The sequence below is a fragment of the Equus przewalskii genome, chromosome 21 (assembly GCF_037783145.1).
Source record: "Equus przewalskii isolate Varuska chromosome 21, EquPr2, whole genome shotgun sequence".
Lineage (NCBI taxonomy): Eukaryota > Metazoa > Chordata > Mammalia > Perissodactyla > Equidae > Equus > Equus przewalskii.
The window spans coordinates 6,340,695-6,357,498 of record NC_091851.1 but is presented as its reverse complement, the minus strand read 5'-3'; the positions used below and the strand labels follow the sequence as shown (position 1 = coordinate 6,357,498).

General features: G+C 40.0%; 1 protein-coding gene across 1 annotated transcript in view; it reads left to right on the top strand.

Annotated features, from left to right (window-relative positions):
• Positions 1-16,804, top strand: part of SEC23B (SEC23 homolog B, COPII coat complex component) — a 43,258-nt gene that overhangs the window by 1,303 nt on the left and 25,151 nt on the right. The window contains exons 2-11 of the mRNA XM_070589503.1: positions 1,333-1,567; positions 2,752-2,809; positions 6,080-6,166; positions 6,885-7,121; positions 7,227-7,303; positions 8,465-8,609; positions 9,219-9,377; positions 9,732-9,847; positions 15,456-15,579; positions 16,659-16,739. Coding sequence (XP_070445604.1) covers positions 1,347-1,567; positions 2,752-2,809; positions 6,080-6,166; positions 6,885-7,121; positions 7,227-7,303; positions 8,465-8,609; positions 9,219-9,377; positions 9,732-9,847; positions 15,456-15,579; positions 16,659-16,739 — 1,305 coding nt within the window. The 5' untranslated portion in view covers positions 1,333-1,346. The remainder of the gene's footprint in view (positions 1-1,332; positions 1,568-2,751; positions 2,810-6,079; positions 6,167-6,884; positions 7,122-7,226; positions 7,304-8,464; positions 8,610-9,218; positions 9,378-9,731; positions 9,848-15,455; positions 15,580-16,658; positions 16,740-16,804) is intronic.

The following is a 16,804-nucleotide window of genomic DNA, read 5'->3' as shown; positions in this document are numbered from 1 at the left end:
CTGAAGGGGGTGAGAGAAAGAAGCAGTGGGAAACGGAGAAAAGGTTTTAGTATGTAGGCGTTTGGGGATATTGGATGGAGCCAGTACCTTTTAATAATGAACTGTTTGGAGAGGGGAAACTCATTTGATGAAGTCTGCTGAGGTATCAGAACATGTTTGGTATTAGAACATGCTTTCATTCCCCCCAGAGTTACCCTTAGCCACCCAAGAAGCTGCAGAAGTGCCCCCTGTGTACACAGTGCTTCAGTTTCCCACTCATGCTAGAAATAACAAATAGATTCTCTAGAGTTTCAGTTGGAGCAAACATTTGGAATTTTTGTGGTTTGGGTTGTGTGTAGTAGAGTAATTGATTCATTTGCCTTTCTAGCCATATGGTATTCCTCTCTTAGTCCAGATTATTTACAGAATGTCACTTCTCATAATAACATGGAGACGATTATTGTTTAGCACTGCATAAGTGAGCACTGGAGGCCTCTAGTATCAGAGATTCTTTAATTTGCCTTTTTTTTGCTTTATCTTGAGGGGCTTGTTCCCTTGAACCCTAATTGCTGAGGTGTGTGTTAGTCTAGATTTTAGGAGGCAAACAGGATGTATAAAACACTCAATGGAGTTGGCATTATCTGGGTTTGAAGAGCTTAGTCTGAATGGCTATTTTATTACCTGGAGTCTTTCAAGGCCTGAGCATAAGGACTGTGGTGAGAGGAGAGGTCCTGATGAGGGACTCACTCAGCATAATAGCAGACTTTTCTTTGTAATTTTGGTGATCCCAAGTAGAAGTACTTTGGCTGAGAACTGGTGGCTGTTCCCATTATGAATTGGATTCGCACATCAGTATCCAGTACCCAAAGGATGGAGGGAAAGGACACAAAAACAAGGTCACTTGGAATGTAAAATTTAATATCGTGGTTACTTTAACAGACCAAGGAAGAAAGATGATCAGGGAGGAAGGTAGCTGGATGCTGAAACAGAGTTTGAGACTTACCCTTGGGCAAGGGGCTGAAATTGGCTTGGCTGAAATGATTTTTGATCCATGGGGAGGTTAAAATTACCATTATTCAACTTCATGCAGCTTAGATCAAGTGGTTATAAGTAAACCTTTTACCTCCTTTATTTATTTTTTTAAGTTCTGGAGAGGAGAGTTGGGAAAGAACAGTAGTCAAAGATAACTGCAAAGTTAATGGGCTCTTGGAGGCCAGAGGGGAGGGAGGTGTTGTCATCCTACAATGACAGGGTCTTCCAGACTAGGTATGTAGGAAACATTGTGTTAGGTGACTGTCTTCTTTTCTGAAGTTTAGTTGAGAATTTCACATACAATTAAACCTTTATCTTCAGTTTCGTTTTAGACCATGGCAACATATCTGGAGTTCATTCAGCAGAATGAAGAACGGGATGGTGTGCGTTTTAGTTGGAATGTGTGGCCCTCCAGCCGTCTCGAGGCTACGAGAATGGTCGTTCCCCTGGCTTGTCTCCTTACTCCTTTGAGGGAACGTCCAGACCTGCCTCCTGTACAGTATGAACCTGTGCTTTGCAGCAGGCCAACTTGCAAAGCCATTCTCAATCCACTTTGGTATGAATTCTTTTAAAAACTAGGAAAAATGGTGAACATGATAAGTTATCACTTTTATGTGGTTCTCATAAAAGTCACTAAATTTGGGCAAGTCGTGAAGTTTGAAATGTGTGGTAGATGAGATTCTTAGGTGAAGAATGCTTGTAGAAATCTCCCTGGACTAGTACTCCAGATAATATTAGTACTTAGGGGAATGAGACGGAGGTAGAGGGAAAAGATTTGGAATTCACGTTTGTTTTTTGCTAGTTTTCAGTTTGATTTTGTCTTAACTAGATTTTATTGGAATTTTTTAAGCGTTTTCCAAAAACATCCAAAAACTTTAGACAGTTTTCTCATACGTACCTGGTATGGTGACATGGTGATGCTGTATGGTAGGAAGAAGCAGTAGATAAAATTTTAACTTGTGATGATTTTATTGTGAGGTGTAACTTTTTTGCACCTGAGATAGTGACCTATGGTATTTCTCATAAATGTGGACACTATTTGAAAGAATTTTTAAACAGATGAAGAGCGTCATAAATGCTTGTTACAAGATAAGATTTCTGTATGAGGGAACATATTTTACTTCATTCTTCTTGCTTTCACTTAATGTGCCCATATGTAAGAATGCTGCTGTAAGAATCTTTTTAAATGATAGCCACTGATTGTTAATTGTTTAAATGTAGAAAAGGGCAAAAGAGCAACGAAGCATTATCTTGAACCAATTCTAGGTCGTGTATCAACCCAGACGTATGTCTGTCCAACTTTCCTTCAAGTGAGCTAAGTGAGGTTAAAGTCTGGGAGGTTTTTTCTCTGTGGGCAATGTACTTTTAGTATTGAAATTTAGTAGTTTCATGTATCTGAGCAATAAAGATGATAGAAAAATCAGGAAGATTATGTTAGGACAACAAGGCAAGAGGAAATAACCCATAATTTATATAAATCAGGAAATTTAAAATATTATCTAGGAAATTGGAAAGAGTGAAAGGATTTAATAATTCCTTATTGCCACTGTTTGAAGGAAACTTTTCGTGTCCTTAGCAGCCAGAACTCAAACCATAGTGAACGTTTTATACACCTTTATCCATGCACACACACACACAACACATATCTGTGTGATTTACTGAACTTGAAGTTTACATTTGAGTGCTTTCTACCTTAAAAGTAAAAATAACACCTAGTTGTAATATTTCTCTTTCTCACAGTCAGGTTGATTATCGAGCAAAACTTTGGGCCTGTAATTTCTGTTTCCAAAGAAATCAGGTATGTGAATTATTTCAAAAAGTGTTTTCTGTGTTTCATTTTAGTTGTACTACTCTGAAAAAACTTCAGTGAGGTTGAAGTTGTGTCTGCCCTGGCAGTCAGCAGTTTCTGCTGAACTCAAGGGGATAGGTTTTGTTAAGCATAATATTGAACGTTGAACATTGGCGTTTTTCTTTTCGACAATGACTCGGTTTCATTATTTGAGTCCTTGTCGTTTGCTGTGGAGGGGACATAGAATTTCCTTTTCTTTCAGTTTCTCTGTGGGGAGTGAATATCTTACCTGCGAAAACATATATTTATATTTCATTTGACTTCAGTTTATTCTAATTGGATGGTGTACATTACTGAATTTTCATTTTCTGACTTTTCTGATTTTTAGGATCCAGGTATCAGTGTTGAGCTTCTTTTGATTTAAAACTTTTTAAAACTACTGAGCTAGAAGGAGCTCACAAATGATGAGACTTCTCTTTAAAATGTAGTGTACCTCTAATGCAAATGTGAAACTGGATTGTGGTGATCATTGCACAACTCTGTACATTTACTAAAAATCATTGAATTGTACATTTAAAATGGGTGAACTTATGATATATAAACTATACTTCTTTAAAGCTGTTTGTTAGAAAAAAAGTTAATTGTGCCCAACATAATATACAGTGCTCTGGCAGATCTTAGGGTATTAACAGCATGCATTTATTTACTCATAATTGCAGTTAACAGTCTCATTCTCAGATATAGCACCTAATAAGTCCAGTGATGAAGAGTCCAGTGTACAGTTGATGACAAACTATAAGATTGGAGGGGCTGGCCCCGTGGCCGAGTGATTAAGTTCACCCACTCCACTGCGGTGGCCCAGGGTTTCGCCGGTTCAGATCCTGGTCGTGGACATGGCACCGCTTGTCAGGCCACATTGTGGCAGCGTCCCACATGCCACAACTGGAAGGGCCTGCAACTAAGATATACAACTATGTACCGGGGGGATTTGGGGAGATAAAGCAGGATTGGAAACTATAAGCAGGTAACACTCAAGATTTACCTCTGGGAGATTCAGGAGTACATTCAAGTCTTAAAAACATTTCTGTACCTTGTTACATTCAGAATTGATGTCGGTGTTTGATATAATTTATTATGAAAATTCTAAGGCATCAAAAGACATTGTCAACAGAGTAAAAAGGTGACCCAGAGAATGGGTGAAAATATTTGCAAGTCGTATCTCTAATAAGGGATTAATATCCATAATATAGAGAAGTCCTAAAAGTCAACAATAAGAACAAACAACCCAATTCAAAACTGGGCAAAGAATTTGAATAGATATTTCTCCAAAGACGATATACAGATGACTGATAAGAACATGAAAAGATGCTCAGCATCATTAGTTATTAGGGAAGTGCAAATCAAAACTACAGTGAGATACCACCTCGCACTCATTAGCATGGCTACTATCAAAAAAACAGAAAATAGCAAGTTGTTGGTAAGGATGTGGAGGTTGGAACCCTTGTGCACTGTTGGTAGGAGTGTAAAATGGTACAGCCGTTGTGGAAAACAGTATGATGTTTCCTCAAAAATTAAAACTAGAATTACCATGTGATCCAGCAATTCCACTTCTGAGTATACCAGTATACCCAAAAGAATTGAAAACAGTCTTGAAAAGATACTTGTACACCCATGTTCATAGCAGCATTATTCACAATAGCTAAAATGTGGAAGCAACCCAAGTGTCTATTGATGTATATATGGGTAAGCAAAATGTGGTATATACATACAGTGAGATAATCAGCCTTAAAATGGAAGGAAATTCTGACATATGCTACAGCATGGATGAATCTTGAGGACATTATGCTAGTCACTGAAGGCAAATACTGTATGATTCCACTTTTATAAGGTACTTGGAGTAGTCAAATTCATGGAGTCAGAAAGTAAAATTGTGGTTGCCAGGGGTTGAGAGAGGGGATAATGGGGAGTTGTGGTTGAATAGGTTCAGAGTTTCAGTTTTGCAAGACGAAGAGTTCTGGAGGCAGATGATGGAGACAGTTGCACAACATGAATGTATTTAAGACCCCTGAACTGTACACTGAAAAAAGATTAAGATGGTAAAATTTATATGCATTTTACCACAATAAAAAAAATTGGGGGAAAAAGTCAACCTATAAGCTGTGCATTTAAAATGTTTGCAGAGAGTTAAAAACAAAAGAAAACACCTATGACATGTTAAGCAGAAAAAGCAGGTCACACTATTGTATATACGGGATAATCTCAGCTGTGCTTAAGTAGAAAAAATCTGGAAGGAACTAAGCCAAGGTGTTGACAGTAGTTGCCTCTAGGTGATAGGACTGTAAGGGTTTTTTCTTCCTTTTTTCTTAATTTTCCTGTACTTGCCAATTTTTCTATAATGAATGTGTGTTACTTTATTGATAACAGCTAAAATAATAAACCCAAGTAAAAGCTTTATTTTTCCACATAGACTGTTGATGAGACAGCTAAAACATCAGCCCTTGATTTGCAGGGCAATGCTTAAGGAATGGTTTTGTGGGGCCGGCCCCATGGCCAAGTGGTTAAGTTCGTGCACTCCGCTTCTGCAGCCCTGGGTTTCACTGGTTCAGATCCTGGGCATGGACATGGCACCATTTGTCAGGCCACTTTGACATGGCATCCCACTTGCCACAACTAGAAGGACCCACAACTAAAATATACAACTATATCCTGGGGGAATTTGGGGAGAAAAAGCAGACCAAAAAAAAAAAAAAAAGATTGGCAACATTTGTTAGCTCAGGTGCCAATCTTTGGGGAAAAAAAAAAGGAAATGGTTTTGTTATTTTTGTTTGGTGAGGAAGATTGGCCCTGAGCTAACATTTGTGTCAGTCTTCCTCTACTTTGTATGTGGGACACTGCCACAGCATGGCTTAATGAGCGGTGTGTAGGTGTGTAGGTTAGTGCCCAGGATCTGAACTACAAACCCTGGGCTACTGATGCAGAGGGCGCAAACTTAACCACTATGCCACCAGGCCAGCCCCAAGAAATGGTTTTAATAGTGCATTTTCTTAATCATTTGGAAGTTACAATGTAACCTAAAACTGCATTTTAAAAAGTTAAAATGTAATATAAATATAAGGCAGGGTTATAAATTTAAAATTTTGATTTTTATGTTTTAGTAACGTATTCTCTATTTTGTGCTTCCAGAATAAATGTATGGTCGTTAGCTATTTTTATAAATGGAAAAGGTATAATGTAAGTATCTTTTAGCCCTAATAAATCATTGCTTTTTTGTCTTTTCAGTTTCCTCCCGCTTATACAGGCATATCTGAGGTGAATCAGCCTGCTGAATTGATGCCCCAGTTTTCTACAATTGAGTATGTGATACAGGTAACTTGTTTGTCCTGCATCTAATGAGCAGCATTAAATACTGAGTTTCTCTTGAAATGCTTTGCCTCCCATGTCTCTTACCTGTCTGGGCTATTTAAAGCTGTGTGGGCAGCAGGATCCTGAACATTTGGTTATGGTGCATGTGCACTTGCTCACCTTGCTTTCAGGTCTTGATAGAAGGCTACCAAAAAAGGGAGCACTGATTCAGTTCAGACTTGGAACAATGTCTGGCGTATAGAAGACATTCAGAAATGTAGAGTAAATTGTCAGGTACAGATAGTTTTTTTAATAAACGTTTTTTTTAAGATTTTTAAAATTTTTTTCCTTTTTCTCCCAAACCCCCCAGTACATAGTTGTGTATTCTTAGTTGTGAGTCCTTCCAGTTGTGGCATGTGGGACGCTGCCTCAGCATGGCCTGACAAGCGGCGCCATGTCTGCACCCAGGATTCAAAACTAGTGAAACCCCGGGCCGCTGAAGTGGAGTGCGTGAACCCAGCCACTCGGCCACGGGGCTGGCCCATAGATACAGATAGTTTTATGTTTAGTTTGTTTTAATAGAAACTGTCATTTAATGAGGTCAGCAGAGCTTTGTTTAGAGGTCCTTATCCCCTGACAGTAAATATGAATGCAGACTTATTTACATACCTGATTTGCTTTAAAAAGAACTGGTTGTATCCATTTGTATGCTGATCGTTATGCTGTTTTTCTTTGCATAAAGCGAGGCCCTCAGTCCCCTCTGATCTTCCTCTATGTGGTTGACACGTGCCTAGAGGAAGATGACCTTCAAGCACTCAAAGAATCCCTGCAGATGTCTCTGAGTCTCCTTCCTCCAGATGCTCTGGTGGGTTTGATCACGTTTGGGAGGATGGTTCAGGTTCACGAACTCAGCTGTGAAGGAATCTCCAAAAGTTTTGTCTTCCGAGGGACCAAGGATTTAACTGCAAAGCAAATACAGGTTCGTGCCTTGGTTGTACACAAGTAGGAGCAAGGGTGTTTCTTAAAAATTAGTCAGTCATTGGCTTTTAGTATTATGGGAAATGAGTGTTTTTGGTCTTTTTAGGATATGCTGGGCCTGACCACGCCTGCCATGCCCATGCAGCAAGCACGACCACAGGAGCACCCTTTTGTTTCAAGCAGGTGAGCACTGACAGAGAGTATTACACCTACAGTGGTGGGCGTGCAGGGCAGTCCACTGGAGTGACGGAAGAAAACTCCCGGAACTTTTATTTTCTTGTTTTTAGAGAAAAAACTAAATGATTAAGCTTAAGCAATATTTAATGTTCAATAATGCACCTAAGCCATCAGTAGGTATTTAAAATTTATAACCAAGTGGTATATATACTTGTGGCAGATTTGCTCAGGTGTTTTTCCTGTTAGCGTTTTGTTACCACAAGGATTTTGAGACGACTGTACTCAATCATTCCTCTCTCTTACACATGGCTGTTGTCCTCTCTGATTCTTAAATAAAACTGGGAACACCGAAAAGGGGTCTGTTGAGTGTCCTCAAACAAACCTGAGACCAGGTGTTTATTACACTCAGCCTTTGAGTGGCTGGGGCTGTTCCAGGGACAGATTGACAGTTGGCAGACATGATAAAATGCATTGCCTCACATTCTGGGGACAGCCACTTACTCTGATGAGAAGCTAGCATTTGTCTCTGTATTACTCCTAAGGCTCAAAAGAAACAAACTGATGGGGCCGGCCCCATGGCTGAGTGGTTAAGTTTGTGCACTCCGCTGCGGCGGCCTAGGGTTTCACTGGTTTGGATCCTGGGTACGGACATGGCACCACTCATCAGGCCATGCTGAGGCAGCATCCCACATGCCACAACTAGAAGGACCTACAGCTAAAAGTATACAACTGCGTACCAGGGGGGCTTTGGGGAGAAGAAGGAAAAATAAAGTTTTTTTAAAAAAAAAAAACACAAACTGAGTGTCTTGAGAGTGATGAAGGTTGTCCACATACATGAACCTTACATGGACTGGGTTCACATTAGGCATGTCTTTAGGATTTCTTTGCTGCTTAAAATTTAATTAAACTGATTTGCTCCTGTTTAAATTTATTTTTTTCTGTGCTATGTATATAAATTGCTATATATCAGGCTTTAAATTATGTTCCTGAATAAAATTGGTTTGAGTTGTTTTCTGTTTCTAGTTAGAGATAACTTTGAAGAAAAAAATTGCAAGTTTTTTCTACTCTGTATAATTATTTTGAAGAGTAGTAAGTGTGTGTCACCCAGGTCTAAAGACCAGAGTACTTTATAAACCAGGATTGATATGTCCATTCAAAACTATGCAGGTTTCTGCAGCCCATTCAGAAGATTGACATGAACCTCACTGATCTGCTTGGGGAGCTGCAGAGGGACCCGTGGCCCGTAACTCAGGGGAAGAGGCCTTTGCGATCCACTGGTGTTGCTTTGTCCATTGCTGTCGGCTTGTTGGAGGTAACTCAGAATTTACCGGGACCTCTCAAACCATGCAAACTTGCTCTCAGAAGTTGTGTTTGTTGGCCTTGTTTGAAAATCAACTGTGATCTAAGTCAGCTGACTGTTAATTTAGCAGCGAATGGTTCAGTCATTATTATTATCCACATTGAAGGAGCCCCTCAATGTTTTGAAAATACCAGATGTTTTCATGAGAAACAAGGCATTAGGGCAATGGGAAGTACACACAGTAAATTAATAAAAGTGTGCAGGGGCTGGCCCTGTGGCCTAGTGGTTAAGTTTGGTGCACTCCACTTCAGTGGCCTGGGTCTGGGTCCCAGGCACAGATGTATACCACTCATCTGTGACTATGCTGTTGTGGCAGCCCACGTACAAAATAGAGGAAGATTGGCAACAGATGTTAGCTCAGGGCCAGTCTTCCTCAGCAAAAAGAAAAAGGTATACAAAATCCTTGGGCTTCTTCTCTGTATCGTCATTTGTGTTGTTTTGTGGTATCATCAGTATTCAGAACAGCTCAAGAGAACTCATGTTTGGAGTATTTCTTTAGGGAAATGGAGGCATACTGGGGTGGGCTATATGTTTCTAAAATGCTGCCATTTACTGTTTTAGGGCACTTTTCCAAACACAGGAGCCAGGATTATGTTGTTTACCGGGGGTCCCCCCACCCAAGGGCCTGGCATGGTTGTTGGAGATGAATTAAAGGTCCCTATTCGTTCCTGGCATGATATTGAGAAAGATAATGCACGTTTCATGAAAAAGGCGACCAAGGTAGGTGCTCCTGGATACAGGCTGCAGTTGTGGTATCCCAGTGCTGGGTTAAGGTGCTCTGGAGTGACAGCTGCTTTGCTGAGGCCATGCTTCCTAGTCAGCAAGTTGCTCTTGCTTGACCTTCCACATCTTGGCTGCTGTTAAATTTCTGTCCCAGCTCTGAGACCTTAGAGTGGATGGCCTTAAAACTGCTAACAGTGTTTTGAGATTGAAAATCGTATTTTTATTTTATTTGGATGTTATAGAGAAAACTATCTCCATATTCCTGTATTTGATTACATTTTTTTTATATAGTGATTTATACGTAGTGAATGATATTGCTGTTTCATGAAGATAATTATTCTCTCTTCACAGCACTATGAGATGCTTGCTAATCGAGCTGCTACAAATGGTCACTGCATTGATATTTATGCTTGTGCCCTTGATCAGACTGGACTTTTGGAGATGAAGTGTTGTGCAAATCTTACTGGGTATGTTGACAGCGAACACCTGGGAAAAGTGAGAGTGTTAAGGAAAGACAAATGGGTGATGGAACCATTGGAATGGGAAAGGCTGACTTAGATAAGCTTTCACATAGCTCCAGGTTGTGGCTTCAGTCTCTGGGGTGGGTGTGTGGGCCTCTGGGAGGAGGAAGCAGTGATTAGCAGGAGATCCCAAGGGTTCAGTATGAACAAGTCCTATTAGAGTAACTTCATTTCTTCTTTAGAATTGTTAGAGATACCAGGGCAAGAAAGAAAGCAAGCATGGAGTATGTGGCCTTCAGCACAGCACTTCCTTGTGAGAAGGGGGGAAATAAGGTCTGAATGCCAGAGCAACTGGGGACTCTTTCCCTGGTTTAGTGACCATACGTCATGACTAACACTGAGCAGACACTCAGGCTGGAGGGTGCATCGCGGGGTGTGCTTAGAGCCTAAGTCTGTGTTGTGAGCACACGTCATCATATAGAGTGGTGGTTCTCAAAAGTGCAGTGGCACCTGGCCAGGAACCTTTGGGACTCATGGGGCCTGTTGGAAATGTACATCCTTGGGCCTCGCCCCAGGCCCCCTCAATCAGAAGCTCTGAGGGTACAGCCTTTCAGTCAGTTTTAACAAGCTCTCTGAGGGATTCTGTTGCATGTGAAAGTGTGAGAACCACTGATGTGCAGCCCTGGTCTGAAGCCAGCTACACGTCAGAATCACCCAGGGAACTTTAAAAACTCCTCTTGCTTTGGGTCTTGTTCCCAGAGATTCTGATTTAATTAGCATGGGATGTGGCCTGGGCATCCATATTTTTTAAAGTTCCTTGAGCGTTTAATGGAGCAGAGCTTGAGAACCACTGTTGTGGACCTTCAGTGCTCAAAGTGTGGCCGAGCACAGGCAGCGTCAGCCTCGTGTGAGAGCTTGTTAGAAACAAGCATCTTGAGCCTAACCCTAGACCTGTTGAATCAAAACTTGCATCTGAACAAAATCCCAGGTGATTTATATGCGCAGAACAGTGTAAGAAGCACTGGTAGAGAGCTGTGGGATGGGCCTGAGATTCTGAGTTTCTAACAAGCTCCCAGGTGGTGCTGCTGGTCCTCACTGAGTAAAGGAGGGGAGGGTAGAAGATAGAACCCACGTCACCTGAAACTGTCCTGGAGAGCAACAGACGTCTTAGGTGAGAGTGTCCCAGTGGTGCTCACGTAGCTATATCCGTGAGCCTCGTTTAATAAGGTGAACTCCTATCACTGCCCTCTAGGAATTCTTGTCTTGGAGCATCAACAGAACAGCTTTAGTGTATTTCTGAACATTCCCAAGTTTATATGCCTGAGTTTGTGTGTGTGTATCTTTCCTCTGTGGAGAGGGACCATCACTTCCATCAGATTTTTAGTGAGGTCATTGACTCCTGAATGACTTAGTATTATGGTCATATCACCTGTTGCACAAATATGATATGAGGGAAGAGTGTTAGCAGTGACATTACCAGAAAAAGACTTCAGAGGTTTTAGTTGATACCTAAAGGTGAGCCAGCTGTTTGGGGTGAATTCCAGCAAAGACAAGATGATCCTAAGCTGTGTTACAGGAGTCGATTATCTTCCAAGAAGATCATAGTCTTGGTTTCCTTGGTGCTAGTCACATCTTAGCAGATTATATCATGTTCTGCTCTGAGCATTTCAGCTTAAAAGGGATGTATAGATGAACTGGGGATGTTCAAAGGGGAGCAGTAAGAGTAGTGGAGAGTACTTGAAACTATGTCATATGGAGAATGATTGAAGGGTCTGGAAGATATTACACTGAAGACAGATGGGTGTGAGAACTGTATTTAGCAATTGAAGGCCTGTTCTCTGGAGAAGGAATCAAATTTGTTCTGTATGTGACCAAAGGGCAGAACTAGAACCAGTGGTGAAAGCTGCTGGGAAACAGAATTTCACTGAGTATAAAGGACGGCCTATCGTAACAGTCAGCACTGTCCAAGCATCGAATGGACTGCCTCTAGAGGGCGTAAGCTTCAGATGCTGGAGGAGTTCAAGTCTAATCAGGATGATAACCTGGCAAGTATGTTGTAGAGGGTGGGTGTGAGTCAGGATAGGTTTATGTGAATGTGATAGAAATCCCAAAACAGGTTTCTTTTTCTCATTAGAGGTAGGCAGCCAGGGCCGGTATATTGATTTTGTCATCATCAGGAGCTGAAGCTCCTCCCGTGCTGCTTCCTTGACCTTGCTGTGCCAGCTTTGGTTCACATTGGTTGCTGGCTCTAACTATGTCATAGCAGCAGGAAGGAGGAAGGAGGAAGGGTCTGAGAAGGATATGCCCCTTTCCATAAGAATGCTCCCCCACACAGGGATGGTTCAGCATCTGCAGATCAATCAACATGATACACCACATCAACAAAGTGAGAAATAAAAACCACATGATCATCTCAATAGATGCAGAGAAAGCATTTGACAAGATCCAACAGCCATTTATGATAAAAACTCTGAACAAAATGGCGATGGAAGGAAATTACCTCAACATAATAAAGGCCATATATGACAAACCCACAGCCAACATCATACTCAATGGGCAAAAATTGAGCGCCATCCCCCTGAAAACAGGAACAAGACAAGGATGCCCTCTGTCACCACTCTTATTCAACATAGTACTGGAAGTTTTGCCAGAGCAATTAGGCAAGAGAAAGGAATAAAAGGAATCTAAATAGGAAAGAAGTGAAGCTCTTGCTGTTTGCAGACGACGTGATCTTATATATAGAAAACCCCAGAGAATCCATTAGAAAACTTTTAGAAATAATCAACAACTATGGCAAAGTTGCAGGGTATGAAATCAACTTACATAAATCGTTGGCATTTCTATACTCTAATAACAAACTAACAGAAAAAGAACTCATGAACACAATACCATCAAACACAATTGCAACAAAAAGAATAAAATACCTTGGGGTGAATTTAACTAAGGAAGTGAAAGGCCTATGCAACGAAAACTACAAGACTTTCCTGAAAGATATTGATGACGACATAAAGAGATGGAAAGACCTTCCATGCACATGGATTGGAAGAATAAACATAGTTAAAATGTCCATACTACCTAAAGCAATCTACAGATTCAGTGCAATCCCAATCAGAATCCCAGTGACATTCTTTACAGAAATAGAACAAAGAATCCTAAAATTCATATGAGGCAACAAAAGACCCCGAATTGCTAAAGCACTCCTGAGAAAGAACAACAAAGCTGGAGGCATCACAATCCCTGACTTCAAAGCATACTATGAAACTACAGTAATCAAAACAGCATGGTATTGGTACAAAAACAGGTGCAGAGATCAATGGAACAGAATTGAAAGCCCAGAAATAAAACCACACATCTATGGACAGCTAATATTTGACAAAGGAGCTGAGGGCGTACAATGGAGAAAAGAAAGTCTTTTCAACAAATGGTGCTGGGAAACTTGGAAAGCCACATGTAAAAGAATGAAAATTGACCATTCTTTTTCACCATTCACAAAAATAAACTCAAAATGGATCAAAGACCTAAAGGTGAGATCTGAAACCATAAGACTTCTGGAAGAGAATATAGGCAGTACACTCTTTGACATCAGTATTAAAAGGATCTTTTCAGACACCATGGCTTCTCAGACAAGGGAAACAATAGAAAGAATAAACAAATAGGCCTTCATCAGACTAAAGAGCTTCTTCAAGGCAAGGGAAAACAGGATTGAAACAAAAAAACAACCCACTAGTTGGGAAAAAATATTTACAAGTTATTTATCCGTCAAAAGGTTAATCTCCATAATATATAAAGAACTCACACAGCTCAACAACAAAAAATCAAACAACCTGATCCAAAAATGGGCAGGGGAAATGAACACACATTTCTCCAAAGAAGATATACGGATAGCCAATAGACACATGAAAAGATGCTCCTCATCACTGATCATCAGGGAAATGCAAATGAAAACTACACTAAGATATCACCTTACACCCATTAGAATGGCAAAAATAACCAAAACAAAAAGTGACAAATGTTGGAGAGATTGTGGAGAAAAAGGAACCCTCATACACTGTTGATGGGAATGCAAACTGATGCAGCCACTATGGAAAACAGTATGGAGATTTCTCAAAAAATTAAAAATAGAGATACCATATCTATATCTATATCTATCTATAGGCATATCTATATCTATATCTATATATAATGGAATACTGCTCAGCCATAAAAAGAATACTATATAATGAATAAAAATAAAAAAGAATATATATAATGGAATACTACTCAGCCATAAAAAGGGATAAAATCATCCCATTCACAACAACATGGATGAACCTTGAGGGAATTATATTAAGTGAAATAAGCCAGATAGAGAAGGACAATCTGTATGACTCCACTCACATGTGGAAGTTAAACATGTAGACAAAGAGAACAGATTAGTGGCTACCAGGGGAAAAGGGGTGGAGGGTGGGCACAAAGGGTGAAGTGGTGCGTCTACACCACGACTTACAAACAATAATGTACAACCGAAATTTCATAAGGTTGTAAACTATCATAAACTCAATAAAATTTTTTAAAAAAGGATGCCCCCCCATAAATCACAAAGGCCATTCCCAAAAGGCAAAGCTGAGTCACACAGCTACATGCAAAGCAGGCTGAGAAATAGAATCCTTATTCCAGGAAACCATGGACCCATGACTAAGGAAAGTGGGAATGGTGGGTATTTGGGGCCAGATAGCCATCTGTGTCTCTGGAGGCGTCAGGCACTCAGAGAGCTCGATCAGATGATCTTTCTTGTGTTCTTCCCAATTCTGAGATCCTGTTTGATGATCAGTGGCTGGATGCGTAACTTGTATTAAGCTGTGCTCATCTGCCCAAATATGTGAAATGCTGAAATTTTGAACAGTATTTTCCTCTGACCTCAAAACAGGGATGAATATAGATGTTCATAAACTAGAATAAATAATTCATGCAGAGCCAAAGATTCAATGTTTTGAGACAGTGAATTAACCTGAAAAGGATTTCCCACAGGCCTGGGTATTTTCCCATACCAAATAACATGTGAGAGGAGTTGGCAAGCATTTTCTCAGTAGATCACCTTTAAATCTATGGGTTTATTGGTAAAAGGTTTTTTGGTTTTGGGGGGTTTTTTTGAAATAATTATAGATTCACAAGAAATTGCGAAAATATTACAAAGAGGCCCATCCATACTCCTCATCTACCGACTCCCAGTGGTAACATCTTACAGAAATATAGTACAATGTCAAGTCCAGGAAATTGACCTTGGTATTATACAGTTAACGATATTACAGACCTTACTTGGATTTCACCTGTTTTTACATGCACTCTTTTTTTTATATGTTGTATGTATGGTTCTTTGAGATTTCGTCTCTATAGATTTATATAACCACCACAGTGATCAAAATATAAAAGTTTCAAAGTGTTCTGTGTTTAATGTTTTAAAAATACTCTTTCCTAAGTACAAATTGAACTTGTTTTCCATTTAAGTCAGTCAACAGCACCTTTATGGACATGGTCTCTTGTTCTCTAAGTTATTGTTCGTGAATACTGAGGAAGCATCTGAATGACTTTCAGTCATCTGAAACGTTCACTTTCTTTTTCCTTTTTTATTTCATAGAGGCCACATGGTGATGGGAGATTCTTTCAACACTTCTCTCTTCAAACAGACATTCCAAAGAATTTTCAGTAAAGATTTTAATGGGAATTTCCGAATGGCATTTGGTGCTACTTTGGAAGTAAAGGTACTGTAGATTTCTAAAGCTTCAGTAGAAGAATACTGTTTGTGCTTATTTAGTCGTCAGGTTTTCAGAACCTTCAGCCTGCTGGACACAGGCATCTAAAGGCAAATTAAAAGGTTCCCAGCAAAATATCCCAACAAAGTGTATTCTTTCTATTGCTTCTCAAAGATGACCTGTATATTTATTAATGTTCTAAACAGAGAGTTGTCTGGTTCCCCTGCAGCCTCTTCTCTGCCCTGCTCTAGGACAGCAGGCCTTAGAAGGGGTGGTGGGCCGAGCAAAGAGGCAGCCACACAGTGTGGAGCGTCCACCCAGCCATTGATATCGGCCACGCATTCACAGAACCATAGTTTATATTTAGTGCCTGCCTGCAGACTAGCCAGAGCATTCCGGAGTAGTGCAGCATTGTGAGTTTGGGTTTTGTTTTTCCATGTAGGGACTAATAGCTCTATACACTTGATTCTGAGTCCTTGAGAAAATATTAAAAGGGGCCATTAGAAAATATGATTGGAATTATTACTTTGAGAATTACAGATAATCATTAGCTCATCTAGGTTAAACTTTAAACAACATTCTCAAATGTTTGAGATTCTTTTTAAAAAGATGAAGAGGAACGGACTTTGCTAAAGTGGATTCAGATTTTAAAATCTAAGTATGTTGGCTTTGTCCTTATGTTGGAGTTCATGAATTAAGTATTTTTGAAACAATACAGAGCAGTATAATCACTGATTAGCAATTATAGGTAATTGTGACTGGGTGCATGGGATTGGAAAAGAATGTAGTATTGTTGGTAGAATTGTTATCTTCTATGTGTAAATTTCAGAGTTGAGAAAGTTGAAAATGCTGCATCATCATTGGAACAAAGATAATGCACGTTCTAAAGGAGGGTTTTATTAAAGTGTTATTCAGTTCACAGTGGCCCTGGAAAAGCTTGTAAGAGTATTTGTGTACTTTCATCCATACGATTTTCTCTTCGTGGAATGATAACACTGTCGTTTTTCTTTGAGTTTTATTTGTGTCCTTCATGAGAGGGTGGCTCTCAGTGATTTTTAACTTTATCCTCTTATCTAACTCTGTTGTAGACCTCTCGGGAACTGAAGATTGCAGGAGCCATTGGTCCTTGTGTATCTCTGAATGTGAAAGGACCGTGTGTGTCAGAAAATGTAAGAAAAACTCCTCCATCACCCTCACCTGCTATGCCCAGGGATTTAACCTGTTAGGAATGTCA